Source organism: Alexandromys fortis, unplaced genomic scaffold (assembly GCF_014885135.2).
Source record: "Alexandromys fortis isolate MF-2015 unplaced genomic scaffold, M_Fortis_MF-2015_v1.1 scaffold_17, whole genome shotgun sequence".
NCBI classification, from domain to species: domain Eukaryota; kingdom Metazoa; phylum Chordata; class Mammalia; order Rodentia; family Cricetidae; genus Alexandromys; species Alexandromys fortis.
The window spans coordinates 1,235,203-1,255,024 of record NW_026067896.1 but is presented as its reverse complement, the minus strand read 5'-3'; the positions used below and the strand labels follow the sequence as shown (position 1 = coordinate 1,255,024).

Genomic DNA, 19,822 nt, shown 5'->3' with positions numbered 1-19,822 from the left:
GGCTGCAGAGATGGCTCAGTGGTTAGGAACATCGGCTGCTCTTCCAGAGGACCTGGACTTGAGTCCCAGCACCCACATGGGCGCTTACAACCACCTGTAACTCCATTTTCAGGGGATGGAATGCCATCTTCCGGCATTTGCAGGCATCAGGCATCCAAGTGGGACACAGACATGCATGCAGACAAAATACCCATACTCATAAAATTAAAATAAAAATAAACAAGAAAGCACACACGAGGCAAATTGAAGGCAGGTGAGAGGGAGTGGATTGTGTGGGAAGTTTTGCTGATCTAATAATATTGATCGTGTGGCAGATCAAAACATCTGCAATCCTAGTACTTTAGATATACATGCAGGAGAATCAGGAGTTCAAGGCCAGATTCAGCTACCTCCTTGAGCTTGAGGTCAAATAGGAGCTACACAAGACACTATCTCAAAAAAAAAATATTTAAGGAAAAAAGGAGGAAAGGAAAGGAGAGAGGGAGGGGGAAAGAAGAGAAGGGAAACAAAGGGGCTTCCAATGAGTAGCTGTCTTGCCTATATCTTGTGACATCATTTCTTTACACACACACACACACTTTTAATGTTTTTTCCTTTCAGTGAAAATAGATTTTTTTAACACAATATATCCTGACTGCAGTTTCCCCTCCCCTCTATGCCTCCCAGTTCCTCCCCACCTCCCTTTCCATCTGAATCATCTCCCTTTCTGTCTCTCATTAGAAAACAAACAGGCTTTAAGGAATAATAATACAATAAGATTAATAAAGTAAGATATAATAAACAAATACAAAACTAACACTTCAGAATTGGACAAAACAAGCAGAAGGAAAGGAGCCTGGTGGAAGGTACAATAAAGCAAGACTCACTCATTCCGGAATCCCATAAGACACTAAACTGGAAAGTTTATATGCAGAAGACCTGGTGCCGAGCTATGTAGACTCTGTGGGCGCTGCCTCAGTCTCTGTGAGTTCTAAAGTGCTGTGATCATGTTGACTGTCCCCCATCCCCTCTGACTCTCACTCTCTTCCTGCCTCCTCTTATACAGGGTTCTCTGAGCCCTGAGGGGAGGGATTTGGTGGAGACATCCATTTAGGGTTTAGTGTTCCTAGGTCTCTTTTTCTCTGCATAATGTCTGGCTGTGGGTCTCTGTATTTGTTCATCTGCTGCAGGAGGAAGCTTCTCTGATGAAGGCTGAGCAAGGCACTGATCTATGAGTAGAAAAGAATGTCATTAGGAGTCATTTTGTTGCTACTTTTATTTTAGACCAGTAGCATTTGGTTTTACCCTTGTGACCGCAAGCTACCTATCCTCAGGCTCAGTCACCCAAGCAGTGTTGGGTACGGATTCCATCTTGTGGAGTGGGCCTCAAGTCAAATCAGATATCGGCTGGTTACTCACACTGTTGTTGATTGGTTGGTTACCATCACCCTACCATACCTTGCCGACAGGACTATCATACTAGATCAGAGGGTCTGTGGCTGGCTTGGTGTTTACGTTTCTTTTGGTAATGTGCAGAGTCCCTGTGCCAACGAAGCTAGCATGTAGGGGTGACAGCTCTATACAGGCTCCAACTCAGCTTCTCCATGTTCAACTCGTTGTGTAGGTGTTGTCTTCAGCAATGTCACTTGTGGAGAGAAACCTGTAGCCTTGGTAACAGCCTGGGTTGTTCAGGGACTCCTATGGGATCCCTCTGGCCAATAACTCAACTAGGTGTAACCCAATCCCAAGACTGGAAGCTTCATTTGATGACAATAGATGGGCAGTTGGGGCTCTGCCTCCCCCATTATTCGATGATTTCATTTAGGTCATCTTCACATGTATTTATTTTTAGGAAGCTTCTACTGTACTAAATTTCCATCCTACCCCTCAAGTGCCCCTAATTTTAGGTACTTTAATTAGAAATTGACGATGTATAGCCATATAAATTTATGGGGTAAAGGAGCATCATGGTTTATGAACACTGTTGTAACGATCACACCCATAGTTAATATGCCCATCACCACAAACATTGACCGTTTGTGCATGTGTGTGTTGACAGCATTTAAATTGTATTTTCCTAGAAATTTTTGAATGCAAATGAAATCTCAGGATATATCTAGTGGGTTTTTTGTTGTTTTGGCATGGTTTAGGTTTTGAGTTCTGTTGTGCAACATGTGAGTTTTGTTAATGACAATCTATGACCTCCTTCCTTAAAAAAAAAAAAAAAAAACATCTGAAGCCTCTGTGCACCATCCTCCCAAGGGTCAGACTGCTGGAGGATCCAGAAAGCTCACCCTATTTTTAGCACACTCCAGTTGTCAAAGCACAACTGAAATATTGAAGGCTTCGATTAGGAGACGTTAATCTAGTATCTAGTCACCCAGGAATCCTTAGAAAGGGATAAAGAACTAAGTGTTAAACAAAGAGAGACAGACATCAAATCAGGGATGAGCAGGGAGCTGGAGAATGTGTTGTAGCAATGACAGGAGTATGTGTTTACAGTTGACAATTAAGAAAATAGAGGGAAGTAGAAAGGCAACAATGAAACGTGTGTCGTGAAGACTGACACCATGCGACAGCGTGTCTCCGTCCTCCGAGTCTGTCTGTGAGGCTTGTGTCAGAATCCTCACACAACAGCTGTCAATGGTGATTCCCTCCAGGTGGTTTCCCCAGAAATAGGCAGAGTGATGGACAGATCTGTGTTCAGGAAAACTCACTGCAGCCTCATTTTAATGAAAGAGAAATAAAGGATGCAGTCTAAATATCCAAAAATAGGAAATTGTCAAAATAAATTATACACCTCATACAAAGGCATTCTTGACAGCTGATAAAAGTCTTTAGAATACTTCATGGCATGGAAAATACTTAATGGTGGTGGGAAACGGTTCCTACATAAACTGTCTGAGTCTCAGGCTGTGAGCCATTCTTCCTTGGAGAAAGGAAAATAATGGTGTGCCCAAATGTTAGAAATGTCTTGAGGATGAGTCCTGAGATGATGGTTGAGGGCTAGAGAGATATTTTAGCAGTTAAGAGCATGGCTGCCCTTCCAGAGGACCCCGGTTCAATTCTCAGCACCCACAGGGCAGCTCACACCTGTCTGTAACTCCTGTTCCGGGGATTCTGACACCCTCACAAAGACACATATCCAGGCAAAACACCAATGAACATTAAAATAAAAAAGTAAATTATAAAAAAGATGACAATTGATTTTGGTTTTTTTTTTTTTAAGACAGACTTTCTCTGTGTATCCTTGGCTGTCCTGGAACTCGCTCTGTAGACCAGGCTGGCTTCAAACTCACAGAGACCTTCCTGCCTCTGCCTCCAGAGTGCTGGGATCAAAGATATGGCATTTGATTTTTATTTTTCTTTCAAAGCTTTTCCGCATTTTTCTAATTTTTAAATGAGCATGGATGCTTTTATAGATATTTTAATTCAAGTTAATATCATACTCCCAGTATTACAGATCACAACTGATGGTATCGTCATGATGTTTCCACTCCTCTTTCCTTGCACGCGTAGGTCTCTAATGTACGTTACACTGATACCCTGTCACAATTTTTAATTTCAAAGTGTCAGAATTTGGAATTTCAACCTATTCTCACTAGTCCCCTGTGCTTGCCCTCCCAAAATAGCGAAAACATGTAATTTGTAGTGCTTGGTACCAACCTAGAAATAACATAAAAAATTACAAAGGTAATAGTTATTCATACTTCCAAAATATAATTAATTCTGAATGGAGATAGAGTTGCATCCAGGGTATAAGACCTCCTGGCTCGGATTGGGGATTCATTTTAGAATCTGCCTCCTAATCTCTGATAATTATGACTTAATTGAATGAAACTGCTTAGCTTGGAAGTGTGCCCTTGTACTCTTCAAATTATAGCGAGTCTTCAGATTTTGGAAGATGAAATTATGGAGGGTCATTACCTCCTTTTAAACATATGTTTTGTATGTCTTATATGGTCTTTTTAAAAGCTTAAAAGGAAAACATTCTGATACATTGTGACCATGTAGATCAACAGTAATACAGTATTGCTTCTCTTTCATATGCCTTTGGGCTTGTAATTACTTGATTTCATGTAAAAAAAAATGTGAATTTTCTTTTTTACGTGTGATGTATCTGTGTGCGTGTGCCTTGCTCCTCTAGACATGTGTGACAGCCTGAAAGTGACTTTGAAAAAAAATCTTTCTCGGCTGCTTTTCCACCTTTTTAAGACAGAGTCTCACTGAACTTGAAGCCTGCTGTTTCAGCCAGGCTGGCTGGCCAGAAAGCTCCCAGGCTCCACTGTCTCTGCGTCTACCCCAACCCCCGGCAGTGTGGGTTACAGATGCGCACAACCACAATACTGACATTTGTTCTGGGGAGTCCAGCTCAGGTCCTGTGTTTGCACTTTACCCGCTGAGCCATCTCCTCACCCCCTGCTGGAGAATTTTCTGTGGGTTTCAGCTAAAGTATGAAATTGTTCAAAGGATCTGAGACAGATAAAAGGCTCTGGATTCTACAGAAACGTGAGAAGAAAATACACACTGTGCTGGCAATCCATTTTGTAGCCTGTTTTCCTTCACTGGTCTCTGGAGCCTATGAGAAGTCTGTTCCCCCAGAGTCTCCTCCTCGGTGCAGAGAATCAGAAGATGCCACTTATGTAAGCGTCACGTTTAGGGGTTAGTCTGAGAAATGAGCACTTGGTTCTGGTCCTGGTTCTCCTTATTGTTCTTGTCAGAACGTTCAGGGCCTCCACTAACAAACCCTCAGTAAAGTCGGGCTGCTCCGTGAGTGGCTTTTGCTTCTTCTCGCCTCTTCAGCTTTGATCTCTCCACACAGTCTGACATTTTCCCTTGACGGCTGCACTGGCACCCTGACCTGCTGCTTCCTTTCACTGCTTTCGCCTTTCACATCCTTTAGTGCTTCCTGTCATCTCCATGGCCGTCTCCCATGGGGCTGGAAAGTGAGCACCTTGCTGCAGAAGTAGACGGCCCCGTCCCATGGCAGACACAGCAGTGTGTACCGCGGAGTCCTGCATGTGTCCACCCCGCCACACACCCTTCCGAACATCATCCTGAAAGCACCGTCGGCACGTTCGCCACTCCAACAAGTAGACTTAAGACGTGTACCTGTACATGTGTCTCAGATACGTGTTTTATATTTGTGTTTTTGTCTTCCAGCCTCATTGACTGTGATTTCGGTGAAAGCCGTCTCGGGCATGATCACTCTTTCTGTGACGGGGAAAATGCAGCTGACTTACGCCATCTTCTATGTCATGCTTGTCATCATGATAGCCTCTTGTGTTTTCCAAGTCAAGTAAGTCAGCGCCTACAAACTCAACAACCTCTCCTCGTTCCTGCGCTTCTCCGTGCACTGGCTTAGCTGATAATTAAAATGAAATACAGCAGTCTCCCAAGAGACAGGACCTCCAGCTTATCCACAGCCAGCCTCCGGCCTGGCATGCCTCACTTTCTTCTTCCACCAGTGATTACTTTGTACTGAGCTGCCTCCGCGGCTTGCACATTCTAAAGTGAGGGCCCCGATCCAGCTGAGTGCGCCTGATGCTTCCCTGATGCTCTTCTGCTTGTAATTAATACCGACCGTACACAGGTTGTCATTAGCAATAAATCAAAGGGGCAGGTCCACATCCAGGGTTTCATTCTAAATATAGGAAATACATGAACCCTTCACCTCCGTCTCTTAGCTCACGCTCGTTAATTGCCCAGAGATGGACAAAACCAGACGTTTGGCCCGGAGGAAAACCCTTTCCCCAGAACTTTGCATCTTTGGCCAGAATTTCCTCCATCCCCATGGGATTTAGGAATGGTTGTTTCGTGTTTCTCTTGGGTCCCAGTACTGGTGACATGGAACAGTTTTAATTCCTGTCCCCCGCTCTTCCATCTGCTTTAATCACCCTCCCCACTTTTCATGTTGTGATTATACCTCTGCCTGCCGGGCTCTTTTGAGTCAGCCGGAGAGTTCACCCCAAAACACTGTGCAGAAGCATCTCCCAGTGCCCAGAAGGAAACCAGATCTCAAACTGCTGATGGGAGGAGGGGCTTGTTCTGCAGATGGCAGCAGTCTGTCCTGTGGGTTGTAAGTAGGTCCTGGGCCTGTGTCAGGAGAGAGACAGGAGAAGTCCATGTCCTAAGACTGGGTGTGTTTGTTATGTTAATACTGCTATCTCTCCACTTCTGTCTTCTGAGGTAACTGGTACTGCCACAGCGCCTGTGGGGACTTAGTGACCAGTGTCATTCCTTGACACCGCCCCTCGGGAATTTAGAGGCAAACACAGCTGAGGGAAGGCTGCCTCCAGTCCACCTTATTTCACTCTCTCACGATGTGAAAATGTAGTCTTCCACCTTGATGTCCGTTAAAATTACCCGAGGAGGTTTGTTTGTACGAGTATATTCACATATGTGCACACACACGCACGCGCGCACACACACAGAGACACACACACACACACTAGCTTTACCGACAAACCCCCTTTTTTCCAGTTATTCTTGACATCTGTTGTCCCTTGCTGGAGAACAGGCAAATCACTCTCCCGACCTAACAGCCGTGCTTCCCGGAACCTCCCAGGTGATGCCCTTGCAAGGCACAGATCTGTGGCCACCTGAGCAGCACGGCCAGTGTGGGAACTTGCGTTCCTGGTGGCGGTGGCTGGAGCAGAAGCTCAGCTCCCACATGTGTTCTGCAGCTGGAGCTCCAAACGTTGCTTTTGAAACATTAAACATTCCTTTGCTTCTCCGTCTGCTTTCTTGGCACGTGGCATGTCAGTGGATAGCTATATGTTCCCCACATATGATATTTAGCAGATTCTAAGGTCTATCCTAATGAATCAACCCCAGTGTGATACTGGTCCAGCAGCTTGAATCACTTCCAACTCAAACTTCTGTGGCCTCGGAATATGATTAATTGCTTTTCATTGTTACTGTTGTTGGTTTAAACAGACCATAAAACCTGACATCTGATCTCATACATCAGATGCATCTAAGCTACGGCCGCTGATTGGAAGTGCCCTTCCTCTGCACTTCCTTTCCCTTTGTAGTTGAGCTACAGAACATACATTTCTTGAAGTTATTGTTAGCGTATTGCTGAGCGCTGCTGGACTGGAGTTTCAGTGATTGCCATCTTCTACAGGTTCCTGAACCAAGCCACAAAACTCTACACGACCACCACAGTGGTCCCAGTCAACCATGTTTTCTTCACAACCAGCGCCATCATTGCAGGTGAGTCCTGGCTTCCCATGGCAGGTTAAACCACCCCGCCACAAGCACAAGATTCTCTCAGACTCCAAGGAGAAATGAGGCAGCCTTGGGAGCCCATGTCCCCTGCCTCCAGCCAGTATCTAATTTCCTCCGTGGTCCTCTCCTCTGTGAGAATGCTCCCCAGTGCACTCTGCTTCCTGAGGCAGCTCAGTCATTAACTCGAGAGTTCTAATAACTAGAAAATGTTTCCCTACACTGGAGCTCAAATTAGTTTCCTTATGAATTCAAGACTCTTGCCTTTGCTGTACTTTCTCAGTCTTCTGCTTGCAGCGCCTGTGAATCAGTGACGGAAAAAATGCTCTTGAGTTTTCCCTGCGGGCCAAACACCCCCAGTTCCTTGAGCTCATCATCCTTGCGTCCTCGTCACCTTAATGAGAGAATGGGGCTCCTGACCTAATTCACCGTTGCACGGAAGGGCTGACAAACTTCCACATTTGCTATTTCCTCTCTTACAGCTCTTGTATCTTAATGAATACTTTTATATTGCATAAATAATAATGCTAAAAAGTACAAAGTTAAAACTTGGTCCAAACCGGAATACAATAGATTCCAGTAAATCATCTATAAATGCAATAATGATGGGCCCTGGCTCAAATCAATAAGCTCAAGCTCATTGATGTATTCGCCGTTTCCTATCAGGCTGCTATATAGTCCACAGTGGACTTGCTTTGTAGCATAGGCTGGTCTCTAACTCATGGTCCTTCCGCCTCTGCATCCTGAGTGCTGGCATCACAGATGTGTGCCACCAGGCCCAGCCCAGTTGGTAGGTTCTTGAGTTATTTATACAGCCTTCTGTTTCCCAAGGAAATCGAACCTCGAAGAAATATAACAGAAAAGATTATATCCCAAGGTATCCATCGTTTTTAGTGTCTAGTGCTTTCTGCTGAAAGTGAGAAATGATTGAGTGTTGGTATACCCTAGAATTATCAGAAAATTAAAATAAAGCAAAAAGAAGTGTAGGCATGACATACACCCTAGTAATCAATATACAGAAGATGTAAAAAGAAATGTAGTTCCCTGAGCAAAGGTTTTTCAGCCAATAGAGCTGAATTTAATGCCCAGGACATTGGGCAATTGATGGATAAGGAGTGCTGGAACTTTCTGGAAATGATAACTGTCCATCTGATGTTGTGTGTGGAATGACAGTAAAGCTTTCTAGTGGCCACTCCCCCAAACAACAGAGGGATAGCTGAAAGATAAAACGACATTAGAATATTAACTCCTGTGCCACTGGCGAGTGGAAATATGAAATTGTATGGCCATTATGGAAAACAGGATACAGTTAATCAAATTTTTAAAATTATTCCATAATCCAGCAATTCTCCTCTTGTGTATGTCCCCCAAAAATGAACACAAATTTGTGGCATTTACCATAGTAACCAAAAGATGAAAACAATCCCAATACCCATTGACAGACGAGTGGACAGAAACTTATGAGTGCCTACAATAGAATACTGTCCCCCTTACACAGGAAGGAGTCCTGCCACCTGCTCCAATGCTGACGAAACATGAGGACATGATTAAGAGAATCAAGTCAATGTCAGAAAGCAAAGGAAAATAGTGAGCTCACGAACTTGAGTCTAATTCACAGAAATGGGAAGAAACACGGTAGTTACCAGAGAAGGGCAGAGGAAATGCTTGACCAGAATACAGTTTCAGGTTTTCATAATGAAGCTGTTGTCAGACTGGGGTGTGCAGCAATGCCAACACATTTAACATCACCGAACTTCATACGTAAAAGCCGTCAAGATGGGAAATGTTACAATTTTAATATAGTTTTAAAATTCAAAAAAAAAAGTCTCTGCTCTCTAAAACAGAAATCCCATTTCCGGAAACGCATTCTGATAACATGAAAATCTCAAAACACTGGGGAGGGTGTGCACTAACTAGCTCATCCCCGCGGTACTAAAGAGTGGGCATGCAGGTACCCCTTACCCGCCCTTGGGGAACCGATTGAAGAGCGGTATGTCACAGAACAGGAAGTGCTCATCCGTATGGAAATATTATGCAGGAGTGGGCGTGGCTTGTTCTTTAGGTGAAGAGGAGAAACTGAGACTGAGCAAGCTTCTCCTAAGGGCAGGGTTAGCTCTGCTCACTGTGGCGTCTCCAGCACCTACCACGGTACCTTCCAAAAACACTAAATATTCTCTGCCCAACCAGCAAAACTAACACCCCCACACAGCTAGTTTCAGATGATTCGTGATTGAAAGATTCCCCATTCAATAAAAGCTCTACAAAGTCTTTGGGGCCTTAAATGAAGAAATCATTGAGACTTGCTGGGAGAGGAGAGAAGTTCATTAAAGCAGACGATGCATGCTTTTTCTCCCCATGGCCTACAGGGGGAACCAGAGGAAGGATGTGGTAGGGAGTTCCATGGAGAAAAATGGAGCTAGGGCAGCACCCAGTTGCCAGAGATCCCTCCAGTGCTCATGGCCAGATTTACAGAACGTAGGATGTAGCCAAAGGGGTCCGTGGTTGCAGCCTGATGCCAGTGGCCTCAGGATCCACCCGGGTTCTCAGGGTAGGTTCACTGACTCCTGATGAAAAACATAGGGTGGAAAATATAAGATATTTCTCTTTACAGTGCTGGGAAAACATCTCAGTACAGGGCTTTCCACACATGCGCAAACCCACATTAAGGGGAAGAGAAAGAGAGAGAGAGAGAGAGAGAGAGAGAGAGAGAGAGAGAGAGAGAGAGAGAGAGAGGGAGGGGGGAAGGAAGAAAGAGAGGTGGAGAGGCAGAGTCTACAAAAGAAGACNGAGAGGGAGGGGGGAAGGAAATGAAAGGAAAAAAAGAAAAGGAAAGAAGAAAAGAAAGGAAGGAAGGAAGGAAGGAAGGAAGGAAGGAAGGAAGGAAGGAAGGAAGGAAAATAAGGATGGAAGGAAGGAAGGACAGAAGGAAGGATGGACGGACAAAGTTGTATCTGTGACCCGAGAGTCTGAACTAACTAGCCAACCAAGCCACATTGATAACCTCCAGGTTGGTGAGAGACTCTGCCTCTAAAAACATAGTGTCCGTATGTTTCATGAGAAATGGCACAGGTTGTGCTCTGGCTTTTGGCATGTGCACATATATGACTAAGCATGCATATATAGGCAAAAATGAAATTTCTGCTTAAAATATAAGACTATCACACAGAGTCTTTGAAATTAAAATACTGAATGTGCATTTTAAGGGAAGCCACATATAGAAAATATATATTTATACATTTTTAAAAAAAATAATGTGCTGCTATCGTGAATGCCCCTACCCTGAAATTAACTCTGTCCTCTTCTTATACAGGCATTGTATTTTACAAGGAATTCCTTGGTGCTGCTTTTCTTACTGTATTTATATATATTTTTGGGTGAGTAAAAGTCTCAGAGGTCAGGCATGTGAAGTTCTATTAATTTTGTATAGGATTTTTGGCATCGTACCTGAAGTATAGAAAATTGGAACATACTATGAGAAACATATTTTTCAACTTAACACTCTATGCGGGGCTTTGTGTCCTCCCTTGGCTTGTGGCTTGTGTCCCCCTTTGAGAGTCCTGAAACCTTGGGGATTTTCTGTTCCAACCAAAATCATGATAAATTCATGGGTGTCTGTGGTTACTCCATTGCCTTTTCGTTCTCGTCAGGCCCACCTCTCCCTCAGAACCCTTAGGTTGGATCACCCAAGCAAATGGCCAAGGCTGGTAGATTCTAGCCCGAGATTTAGCAGCTTGGGGTTGGTAGCTGCCCTTTCTATCATAAAGCACCCAGTTGGGCCCCTTCTAGAGACTCGGTGAATGTTACTGCTAACATCGCTGGCAGACAGAGCCAAGCCTCGGTGATGTGTTGCCAATAATAGCTGCTTCCATCGGCTCCAAGCACTCCCCATTAATGCTCGGCTGCCTCTTGATCTGCTATTCAGCATGGCCATTGTTATGCAAACTTGAGCCTAGTCTATTTTCAACATAGGAAACCATCTATCTTGAAAATTCAATTTCATAAGACATTTGGGCGCGGCCAAACTTCTGGGGTCTGGAAACCATGAGTGCTCTTATGGCCAAGGACAATGAGATTTCTTAGAAAATTAAAGAATAACTTGTTTTTCACTCATGTTGCATGCCAGTAATGGGTCTGGGCATGCATGGATAGAAAAACGAGACCTAGTGTCTACCCAAAGGGTTTAGAGCCCGAATTAGCCTCCAGATGGTGAAAACCTGGGGCAGAGATTTATTGGAACCTGCCCAAGTCTTGGTTCTGGGTATAACTATTACTGGCTGTGAGAATCAAGACAAGTTCAAGGCAGTTTACCATAAGAAATGGGATATACAAAACCGATGGAATTTATGTCATCATGTGCACGTTAGGGCACAGCTATTTAATACCATGGGCTGTTTCCGTCTTCCTGTGTTTTTTGCTAACATGTTTCTTACAGGTGCTTTCTGTCATTCCTTGGCGTATTTTTGGTGACAAGAAATAGAGAAAACGAACATCTACAACAGTCTTTTATTGATTTTGGGAATATTCCTGGTAAGCAAAAAAGATATGTATGCATTTTCTCTATTATAGAGTATCCTTTGGCCTGAGATGATTCAGTGGATAAAAATGCTTGCCCCCAAGCTGATGACACACGAGTCACATGGTTGAAGTTGATAAGCAACTCTTACCAGTGTTCTAACCTGCACGCATGCATACAAACACAAGCCAATAAATGCCGTCTTTTTAAAATACAGAAAGTTTACCCTTGTAAATTAATCACTGTTGGCACTATTTTGGATGTTAACAAAAACACATAATTTTTACCTCAAGAAGAGCACTGAGTGGCAAAGCCCGGGGAGGCATAAGGTTAAAAGTTATAGAACAGCTCTGCACAGAACCACGTGATTTTTGAGGAACTGACCAGGCTTCCTTGACATGGGTTACTTGGAGTTTCTCATTGGGATTCCCTTAAAGTGTCAGAGGACATGGATCTGTGGGTGCCGCACACCATGCCCCCTTGTCTGCGCTCTGTGCGCTGGCACCCAGTTCGCAAGCTTTGGGCAAGGGGCTGGGAGGTTAAAATACACAGAAACACACTGACAGAGAGACAGCGACACGGGTCATCCTTGAATTCCCCAAGAATGCCCCTTTATTGTGTTCAGGGGCAGATTATATAGAGATAGCCACGCCCCAGCCAAACCCACCAGAAACCACTCTCCTGCCATCAGGAACTCCTGAAGGTCTCGTGCTCAGAGCAGCTGTAGGCACTCAGGTGAGGGGATTACAAGAAATTCAGGATCTGGGGTCTCCCTGCTCCCAACATGTGGGGAATGGAAGATCCCTGACACCTACAGACCCATCCAAAGATTGACGGTCCTGATGCTAAAGAACATCATTCCTGAGGAAGACTGAGGCAACTTGTTCACTGTGATGCCAAGAGTGACCACCACAGTCACCAGGACGTGAACGCTGGGTACCATCTTCCCAATGCTTGTTTCCACTGAGAAACAACCCGCCTTGTGTGCATACAGTGCACACAGAAGCAAAATCCAGAGCAAAACCATTCTCACCACCCTCCCGCCCTAACCCACCCACCCACACCTTGCTTTGCCTAGGATTTGGGGTGACCTACAGGATTCCACTCAATAGTAGAGGCAGTTCTCTCCCCCATTCTGTCTATCATGCCTATAAAGCAAAGAAAAGAGAAAAAGAAAAGAAAAAAATCACTAAAGTTTCTATAAGATTGAGAAACGAAGACCAAGGAAGTGAGTTTGGTATCCTCTTTGCCGTGTAAACTCCTAACCAAGAATACTTAGTGTTAGAATTGACATCTATAGCAGCAATGCTCATCAGAGCTCACTTAAAACTGATTTTTGTAAGAAATAAGAAATCTGGAAAATAAAGGGGTGTTTGTTTGTAACTGTTTTCCACGTCACAAAGCTTCACGTGTAATGACAAACTCCTGGTGCATGGTGTTTTCCTAGGTTGCTGTATAGACAAGGGAGAAAGACAAAACACTGCAGAGAGAGGTTTGGAGAGGAGTGACTGGGTTATGCGGCTCTCCTGATTGTTCCAACCTGTTTCTATGCCCAGTACAGATGTCACATGGACAAGTGTGTGACCACATGACAAGGGCTATGAGATTTTTGTGGGCCTCTCTTTCCTGGACGTTTTATCTTTTTCATTGAGAGAGTAACCACATAGTGTGTTTTTTAAAGACATAAAATGTGACCAGAGCTGGAGAGAAATTATTAGGACATTTTTATCTTTTAAGAGCTCAAAAGATCTTTTTATGATTATTATCTCCACAGGGAAACAAATGTTGGACAAAATACAGCCAGATTCAAATGGCACATCCTATGGAACCTTGCCTGATGGAAGCGACCCAACACAGAGCCAGAGTGGAGAGAAGAAAGAAGCCTAAAGCGCCGAGAGGGATGGCTGTTGGCCTGTTACTCGATACCACCTTTTTAAAACATTGCACATGTTCAGTTTGTGTCAGCAGCTATTTCACGCTGACGTGCGCGCTTTCGGTTCAGGCCTCCCCCCCACTGTGGACAATCAGGGCCCTCCTAATCTCTAACAGTCTAATGCTTTTATGGAATGAAACTCAAAGTGCTCCCCACGCCCTGCATCTCTCCCTAGCGAGCATCTAACCAGCTGTGTCTTCATGCGAGCCTGGATGCTTGAGCAGATGCCACACGGAAATGCGCACTCGAGATCTGGCCGTTGAAGGCGTAGGTCGCTCCTCCATGTGGCTCGCAGGATCAGCTTGCTTGCTTCAAGACACCCTCTGCTGCCACAACCTGTCTTTCAGGAAGGGTTTGATGTGGTCCTCTGGGGCTTCTTCTGTGGACATTTCCCTGTCAGGATGGCGAATCGCCTTTGTGGAAAACCAACTCTGTTGAAATCCTCCTTTGAAAATGAAGGGCCTTGTTTAGAAACAGACTCTACAAGCGGTATTCTGTTATGAGATATACTAAAAACTCCAAGGCCTGGCTTCTGACTTTTTTTTTTTTTTTAGCTTTGAAAAAAACTGTATGCTGGGCAGTGGTGGCTGGGGAGTCACAGGCAGGTGCATCTCTGAATTCAAGGCCAGCCTGGTCTACAGAGCTAGTTCCAGAACAGCCAGGGCTACACAGAGAAACCCTGTCTCGAAAAACAAAAACAAACAAACAAGGGGTGGGGGACACATTTAAGACCTAAAACTGTGGTCACACCTCTGGCATATGTACTAAAATTCCAACAGCACATATTTTACCATGGTTTTTGTGTTAAATGTGACACACAAATTTGTAAAGTGTTAAAGATTTTGCCACAATGTTTTTTTTTTTTCAATAAAATTCTAGAATGGTAGCATTTTCTCCAGCCTTATGATCCTATTATATTTACATTGAAACTGAAGAAAAAACTTTATGATATGCCTTAAATTGTTACCAATCTTATACTTTATCTGGTGGATTTCTATGCTTTAACTTCCAATACAATTCTCGAAATGGCATTTAGATTCTTGGAATATCCCCCCAAGTCCTCTGAAGCTTTGCCAGTTCTTCTAGAAAAGGAAAATCATGACCAGAGGACTGGGTTTCTGCTCCTTCAATCTGGCCATGGAATGTAGCCCATAGAGGACCCGTGGCGCGTGTGAATCCCTTGCTGCCACTCAGCACGTTCTACTAACATACATTTGCCCGCAGAATCTGCAGTAACTTTTATTATTTATGCTGTACCTAGTATTTAAACAATAAGAAAAGAGTACACATTTATTGTAACCAAATAATAAGGCCCATCCTTCATGACACTTGAATCGTCCACCCAGTGTCGCTGAAGACTTATGTTTGTGCACGGCACTAAACTTGGAGATAATGAGATGCTAATCCTAACTGTTTCTAGTCTTTTAATGTTTTCTTTATTATAACCTGAACTCTGACCAAACTGGAATAACCCAAAGCCTATCCCTGGCTGCAAATCCTTACTAACAGTTCCTGCCACTGTGAAGTGTCCCATCAATCTGGACGCAACAGTCGTAAAATTAACGACGTATTTTACTGGATGGGTATAGCTTGTTGACTCTGGGCAGCTCAGCTAAGTTATGTATCTGGTGCCTTATATAATGGATTTCTAGTAAATCTTGACATCGGTTTCAAAGACTGGGAAGCAGCTAAACCAAAGAGTTTTCCTTGAACTAGGACCACATTTCATAGGTACAACACCCAGTTTTGAACGCTATAGAGTTTTGCAGACACAAACTTTAACAACAGTGTGTTGGTACTCTCCAGCGTTTACATTTAAGGTTTTGAGAGATGAAATTTATCTATGTGATAGAGAAATGCTTTTGAAATCATGGTTAGATATATTATATTCAGATCTGATTTTGCTAATTGTGGTGGGCCAAACCAAGGTGGAGAGAAGTCTCAATTGACTGACTCAGAGGGTGTTTCTCTTTCCCTCTTCATGCACAGTGCCTGATGACATCCACAGCCAGCCCACCCCCTTTTCTGAAATTGTAGGCTGGGAACCCTTGGCCAACCTTTGGCTCATCTGACTATTTGTCTAGACCAAGGACTGTTTTTTTCAGCAAAGAATTAAAAAGTAAATATTCGGGGATTTGTGTTGTCCATATGGTATCTGTCCCTCACTACTCAGCTACTCCATCAAAGCACAAATGTAGCCATAGACAATGCGTAAACAAATGGGAATTGATGTACATCAGTAGTTAGTAACAAAAAAACAATTAGTAGCCAATCCGAGTTGCCAAGCCCTGATCCAGACTCCTTTGCCTTTGCTATGCTACTTTTTTTTTTCTTGTTTCTTGAGCTCTGGAGAGCTAAAAAGGAAAACCCCCACACTTCATGGTTTGTGACAAATCAGATGCTTGGTATTTACATTAGGATCATTTTTGCTTGTGTAAGAAATAAATGGATTTGTTATGAGTTTATTCTCAGAGTCCAACTTTGTCTCTTTGGAAAGCCGTGGTTCTTTTATGGGCACAACTAAATATGCTGAAAGAATTCCCCAGTCCTACATACCACTCCGATAATGGTTTTGGGAATTAGCTCTCGGGCAGTCAACTAGTGCAGAGGCCTCTGCCATCTGACCACTTAGTTTAAATGCTTGCTTACCCTATGCTATAACGCCCTCATTACCAAAAATTCCTTGAAAACTTGTACGACAAAAGATTTTCAAGCAGGCTCAATGTATTCTTCAAACACACTACACACACCACACATGCACGCATACATGCACACACACACATATACACACACCACACACACCACACACACACCACACACATACACACATGCACATGCACACGCACACATACACACATGCATGTATGCACGCACACACATACTCATGCATACACACACATACACACCACACACACACACCACACAACGCACACACACACGCCATCACCACCTACACATGTCCCACCTGCAGCCCTGCAGTTTCTGTTCTATAATGGAGAAAGAAGAAGAGGAAGATTTCTTAGATGTGTGCAGTCCAGTGCTATTGAAGAACAATGTGACAATCTCTGAGTTTTGCTAAAAGAAAACAGGTGTGATAGTGACTCCGATGGCTGGAAATATGAAGCTGAGGACATCTGTATGCTCTCCATTTTCCAGGCACACAGCACATCCAGGAATCATGACTGCACATGCTCAGCCACTTTGAAGCCCGCCTCTGGGATACCAATTTAGTGGAGATATGAGGGATATAAGCACAGTTAGTAAAAATGAACCTTCCCAGCTCGCATCCAGACTGCTTTGTGCACACTCTGTGGCTTGTTATTAAGACAGTCCTTGAACAAGCATGCAGCTGTCAGCCTGGTACACGTGTTTGGCTCCTGTACATCCCTCCTTCCCTCGGCCCAGCCTTTTTTCTGTCAAGTTTTGTCTTTTTGTCGGATATCTGGGATCATACAATATGCAGCCTTTTGAACCTGATTTCTTTGGTTTCTTAATACACATATCTTGCCTTCTTGTCTTTTAGGGCTTGATAGCCTCTTAGCAAGATCTCTAGATAAACACCACACATTCTGCGCTGGTAAGAACTCAAAACTGAACCTAAAATGACCGCATGACGAATTTTTGAGGCTGCTTCTAATCATTAAACTCATCAACAGCCTGGCTCTTATTATGACCATCTAGAAGCAAAAATTTTAAAAATAAAAAAAGATCAACGCATACACAGTTTCAAATAGTAGACTAGGGCTATTGAACACAGTGCTTTAAAATAGTGCTTTAGCAATGTGGTACATCCAAGGAAAAGCCTTCCCACCCAGAAATTCTTGTGTCTTGTCCCCTTTCTTACCAGCTTAAGGGCACCACCCAACACGCTGTCCTGTGCCAGAACAAATCCGTTACAGGAGCTGTGGCCCAACTAGGAACCCTTCTTCCAATGTGGGTTCTTGTTGAGACTTACTGAGTACCACTCACTGCATAAAAGAAGAATATCAAACCCATAACAAGGTTTTTCAAGGCACACCCAACTGAGAAAGCCATTGCTAGAAAGTTCACAGAGTCCTGGGCAAGATGCAAGATAGTCTCCACGTTCCGGGAAAGAACCTCCTTCCGAGGGATGCAGCAATTGCCCAATGGAGACAGAGCTGGCCCATCCGGTCAGAGCAGCTCGGCTGGATCTGAGCCGCTGCTATGCAGACGTGACCAGTGTTCCTGGCACTCAGACATCCCACTTCCAGAACCGTTCCTTTCACGGTTCTAATTTTAAAACAAACCTTGGACATTTTGTAAGGTTTGGCCTCTCCTCCCTCTCCATCCAGGGCACGTCACCTAAGCCTCTGAACACCAAGCACTATGAGGAAATGAATCAGCTTGACAGGCTTTGGTCTAGAGACTCAAAACTTGGGATAGTTGCCTGACTATAGACTGTTCACCCAAACACCAAACAACTCGAACTGCCAAATACTCGTGAAGTCACTAGATCAAAATTGGTTGTCCACTGTTTGGTTTGGTTGTATTTTTGGAGCACTTTCAATTTTGCTTTTTGAATATTGAGCAGAAGGTGCAGAGAATTCCCATGTAATTCTAGTCCCCATGCCTGCGTGGCCTCCCGTTTATCAGTGTTCTCCCTCACAGGGCATATTTGGTACCATCCGAGGGCTTACACCAGTGAATCTTTATCGTGCCTCCTTCCTCCTCTCCATTAGGGCACCTGTTCTGGCGCTTTTGTGTGTCCGTGTGCCTGTGTGCACGTGTGCGTGTGTGCGCGCGCGCGTGCACGTGCGGTATGTGTGTGTGCCTGTGAAATTGCTACAAGCTAGAATTACCTGTAAGGTGGGAACCACAGCTGAGAAATGCCTTCCTAAGACTGACCCATAGACAAGCCTGTGGGGCATTTTCTTGATTAGCGATCAATGTGGAAAGGCCCAGTCCAATGTAGATGATGCCACCTGGGCTGGTGATCCTGAACACTGTAAGAAGCAGGCTGACGCCCCATTTAGAATGGGGGAGGAGTGGATGAGAGGGGTAGATAGTGGGAGGGGAAGCAAGGGGTAGGAGGAGAGGAAGGAGGGGAAACTGTGATTGTATGTAAAATAAACGAAAAAATTCATTAAAAAGAAGCCAGTAAACAGCGCCCCTCCATGGCCTCTGCTTCAGTTTCTGCCCTGATATCCTTCAATAATGGATTATGATATGGAAGTACAACAAAATGAACCCTTTTCTCCCCAAGTTGTTTATAGTCATGGTGTTCCATTAATTCAACAGAAACCATAACTGAGACAGTATTCTTGGAGGTGTGTATTCTGTGTCTCGATTAAAGGTTTAGAGACACTCACCCACCGTTACAGTATCTACCAAGGATGCTCTAAAATCTCTGGGCTCCCCCAACCCTTTTCTTCCCTCTTAACCCCTGGTCTTTTTACTGTCATGGAAGTTTCGTTGTTTTTGGAACCCCGTACAGTTTTTCTCATATGTAGCCCTTTGAGCCTGGGTACTTTCGTTCTTAGTATTCATTTGTCTTTCCTCCTTGTCTTCTCATAGCTCAGTAATTTATTTCCGCTTAGTACCAAGTAAGGTGCCACTGTCTGAATATATCTTAGTTTATCCATTCATCTGCCAAAGGGCATCTTGGTTGCTTCCAAATCTTGACAGCTTACAGTCCTTAGGAAATAAAAATAAATGAGACATGAGTACCAGCATCTTGGGAGCTTACCATCTAGTTGTGGAAATAACAGGTATTATTTACTGAGTCCATAGTGTGCCAGGCAGGTGATGTGGGATTCCCCTCAGTATACTGTGAATATGTTTTATTTCCATTGGTTAATAAAGAAGCTGCTTTGACCTATGGCAGGGAAGAATATAGCCAGGATGAAAGAGATAGAGAGAGAGAGAGTAGGTGGAGTCAAAGAGATACCATGTAACTGCCATAGCAGATAGATGCCAGAACCTTACTGGTAGGCCACAGCCTTGTGGTGATACATTGATTAATAGAAATAGCTTATTTTTAGATGTAAGAGTTAGTTAATAATAGACCTGAGCTAATAGGCCAAAGAGTTTTGTGATTAATATGGTTTCTGCGTGATTCTTTGGGTCCGGTCACCTGGGAAACAAAAGCGAGTCTCTGCTCACAAGCAGGAACTATGCTTCATCTTCTATTTGAGCTGCTCATTTAG

General features: G+C 44.0%; 1 protein-coding gene across 1 annotated transcript in view; it reads left to right on the top strand.

Annotated features, from left to right (window-relative positions):
* Positions 1–16,120, top strand: part of Nipal2 (NIPA like domain containing 2) — an 88,125-nt gene extending 72,005 nt beyond the window's left edge. Inside the window, exons 7-11 of the mRNA XM_050162406.1 lie at positions 5,143–5,278; positions 7,109–7,197; positions 10,520–10,583; positions 11,642–11,736; positions 13,497–16,120. Coding sequence (XP_050018363.1) covers positions 5,143–5,278; positions 7,109–7,197; positions 10,520–10,583; positions 11,642–11,736; positions 13,497–13,609 — 497 coding nt within the window. The 3' untranslated portion in view covers positions 13,610–16,120. The remainder of the gene's footprint in view (positions 1–5,142; positions 5,279–7,108; positions 7,198–10,519; positions 10,584–11,641; positions 11,737–13,496) is intronic.
* The last annotated feature ends 3,702 nt before the right edge of the window (positions 16,121–19,822 follow it).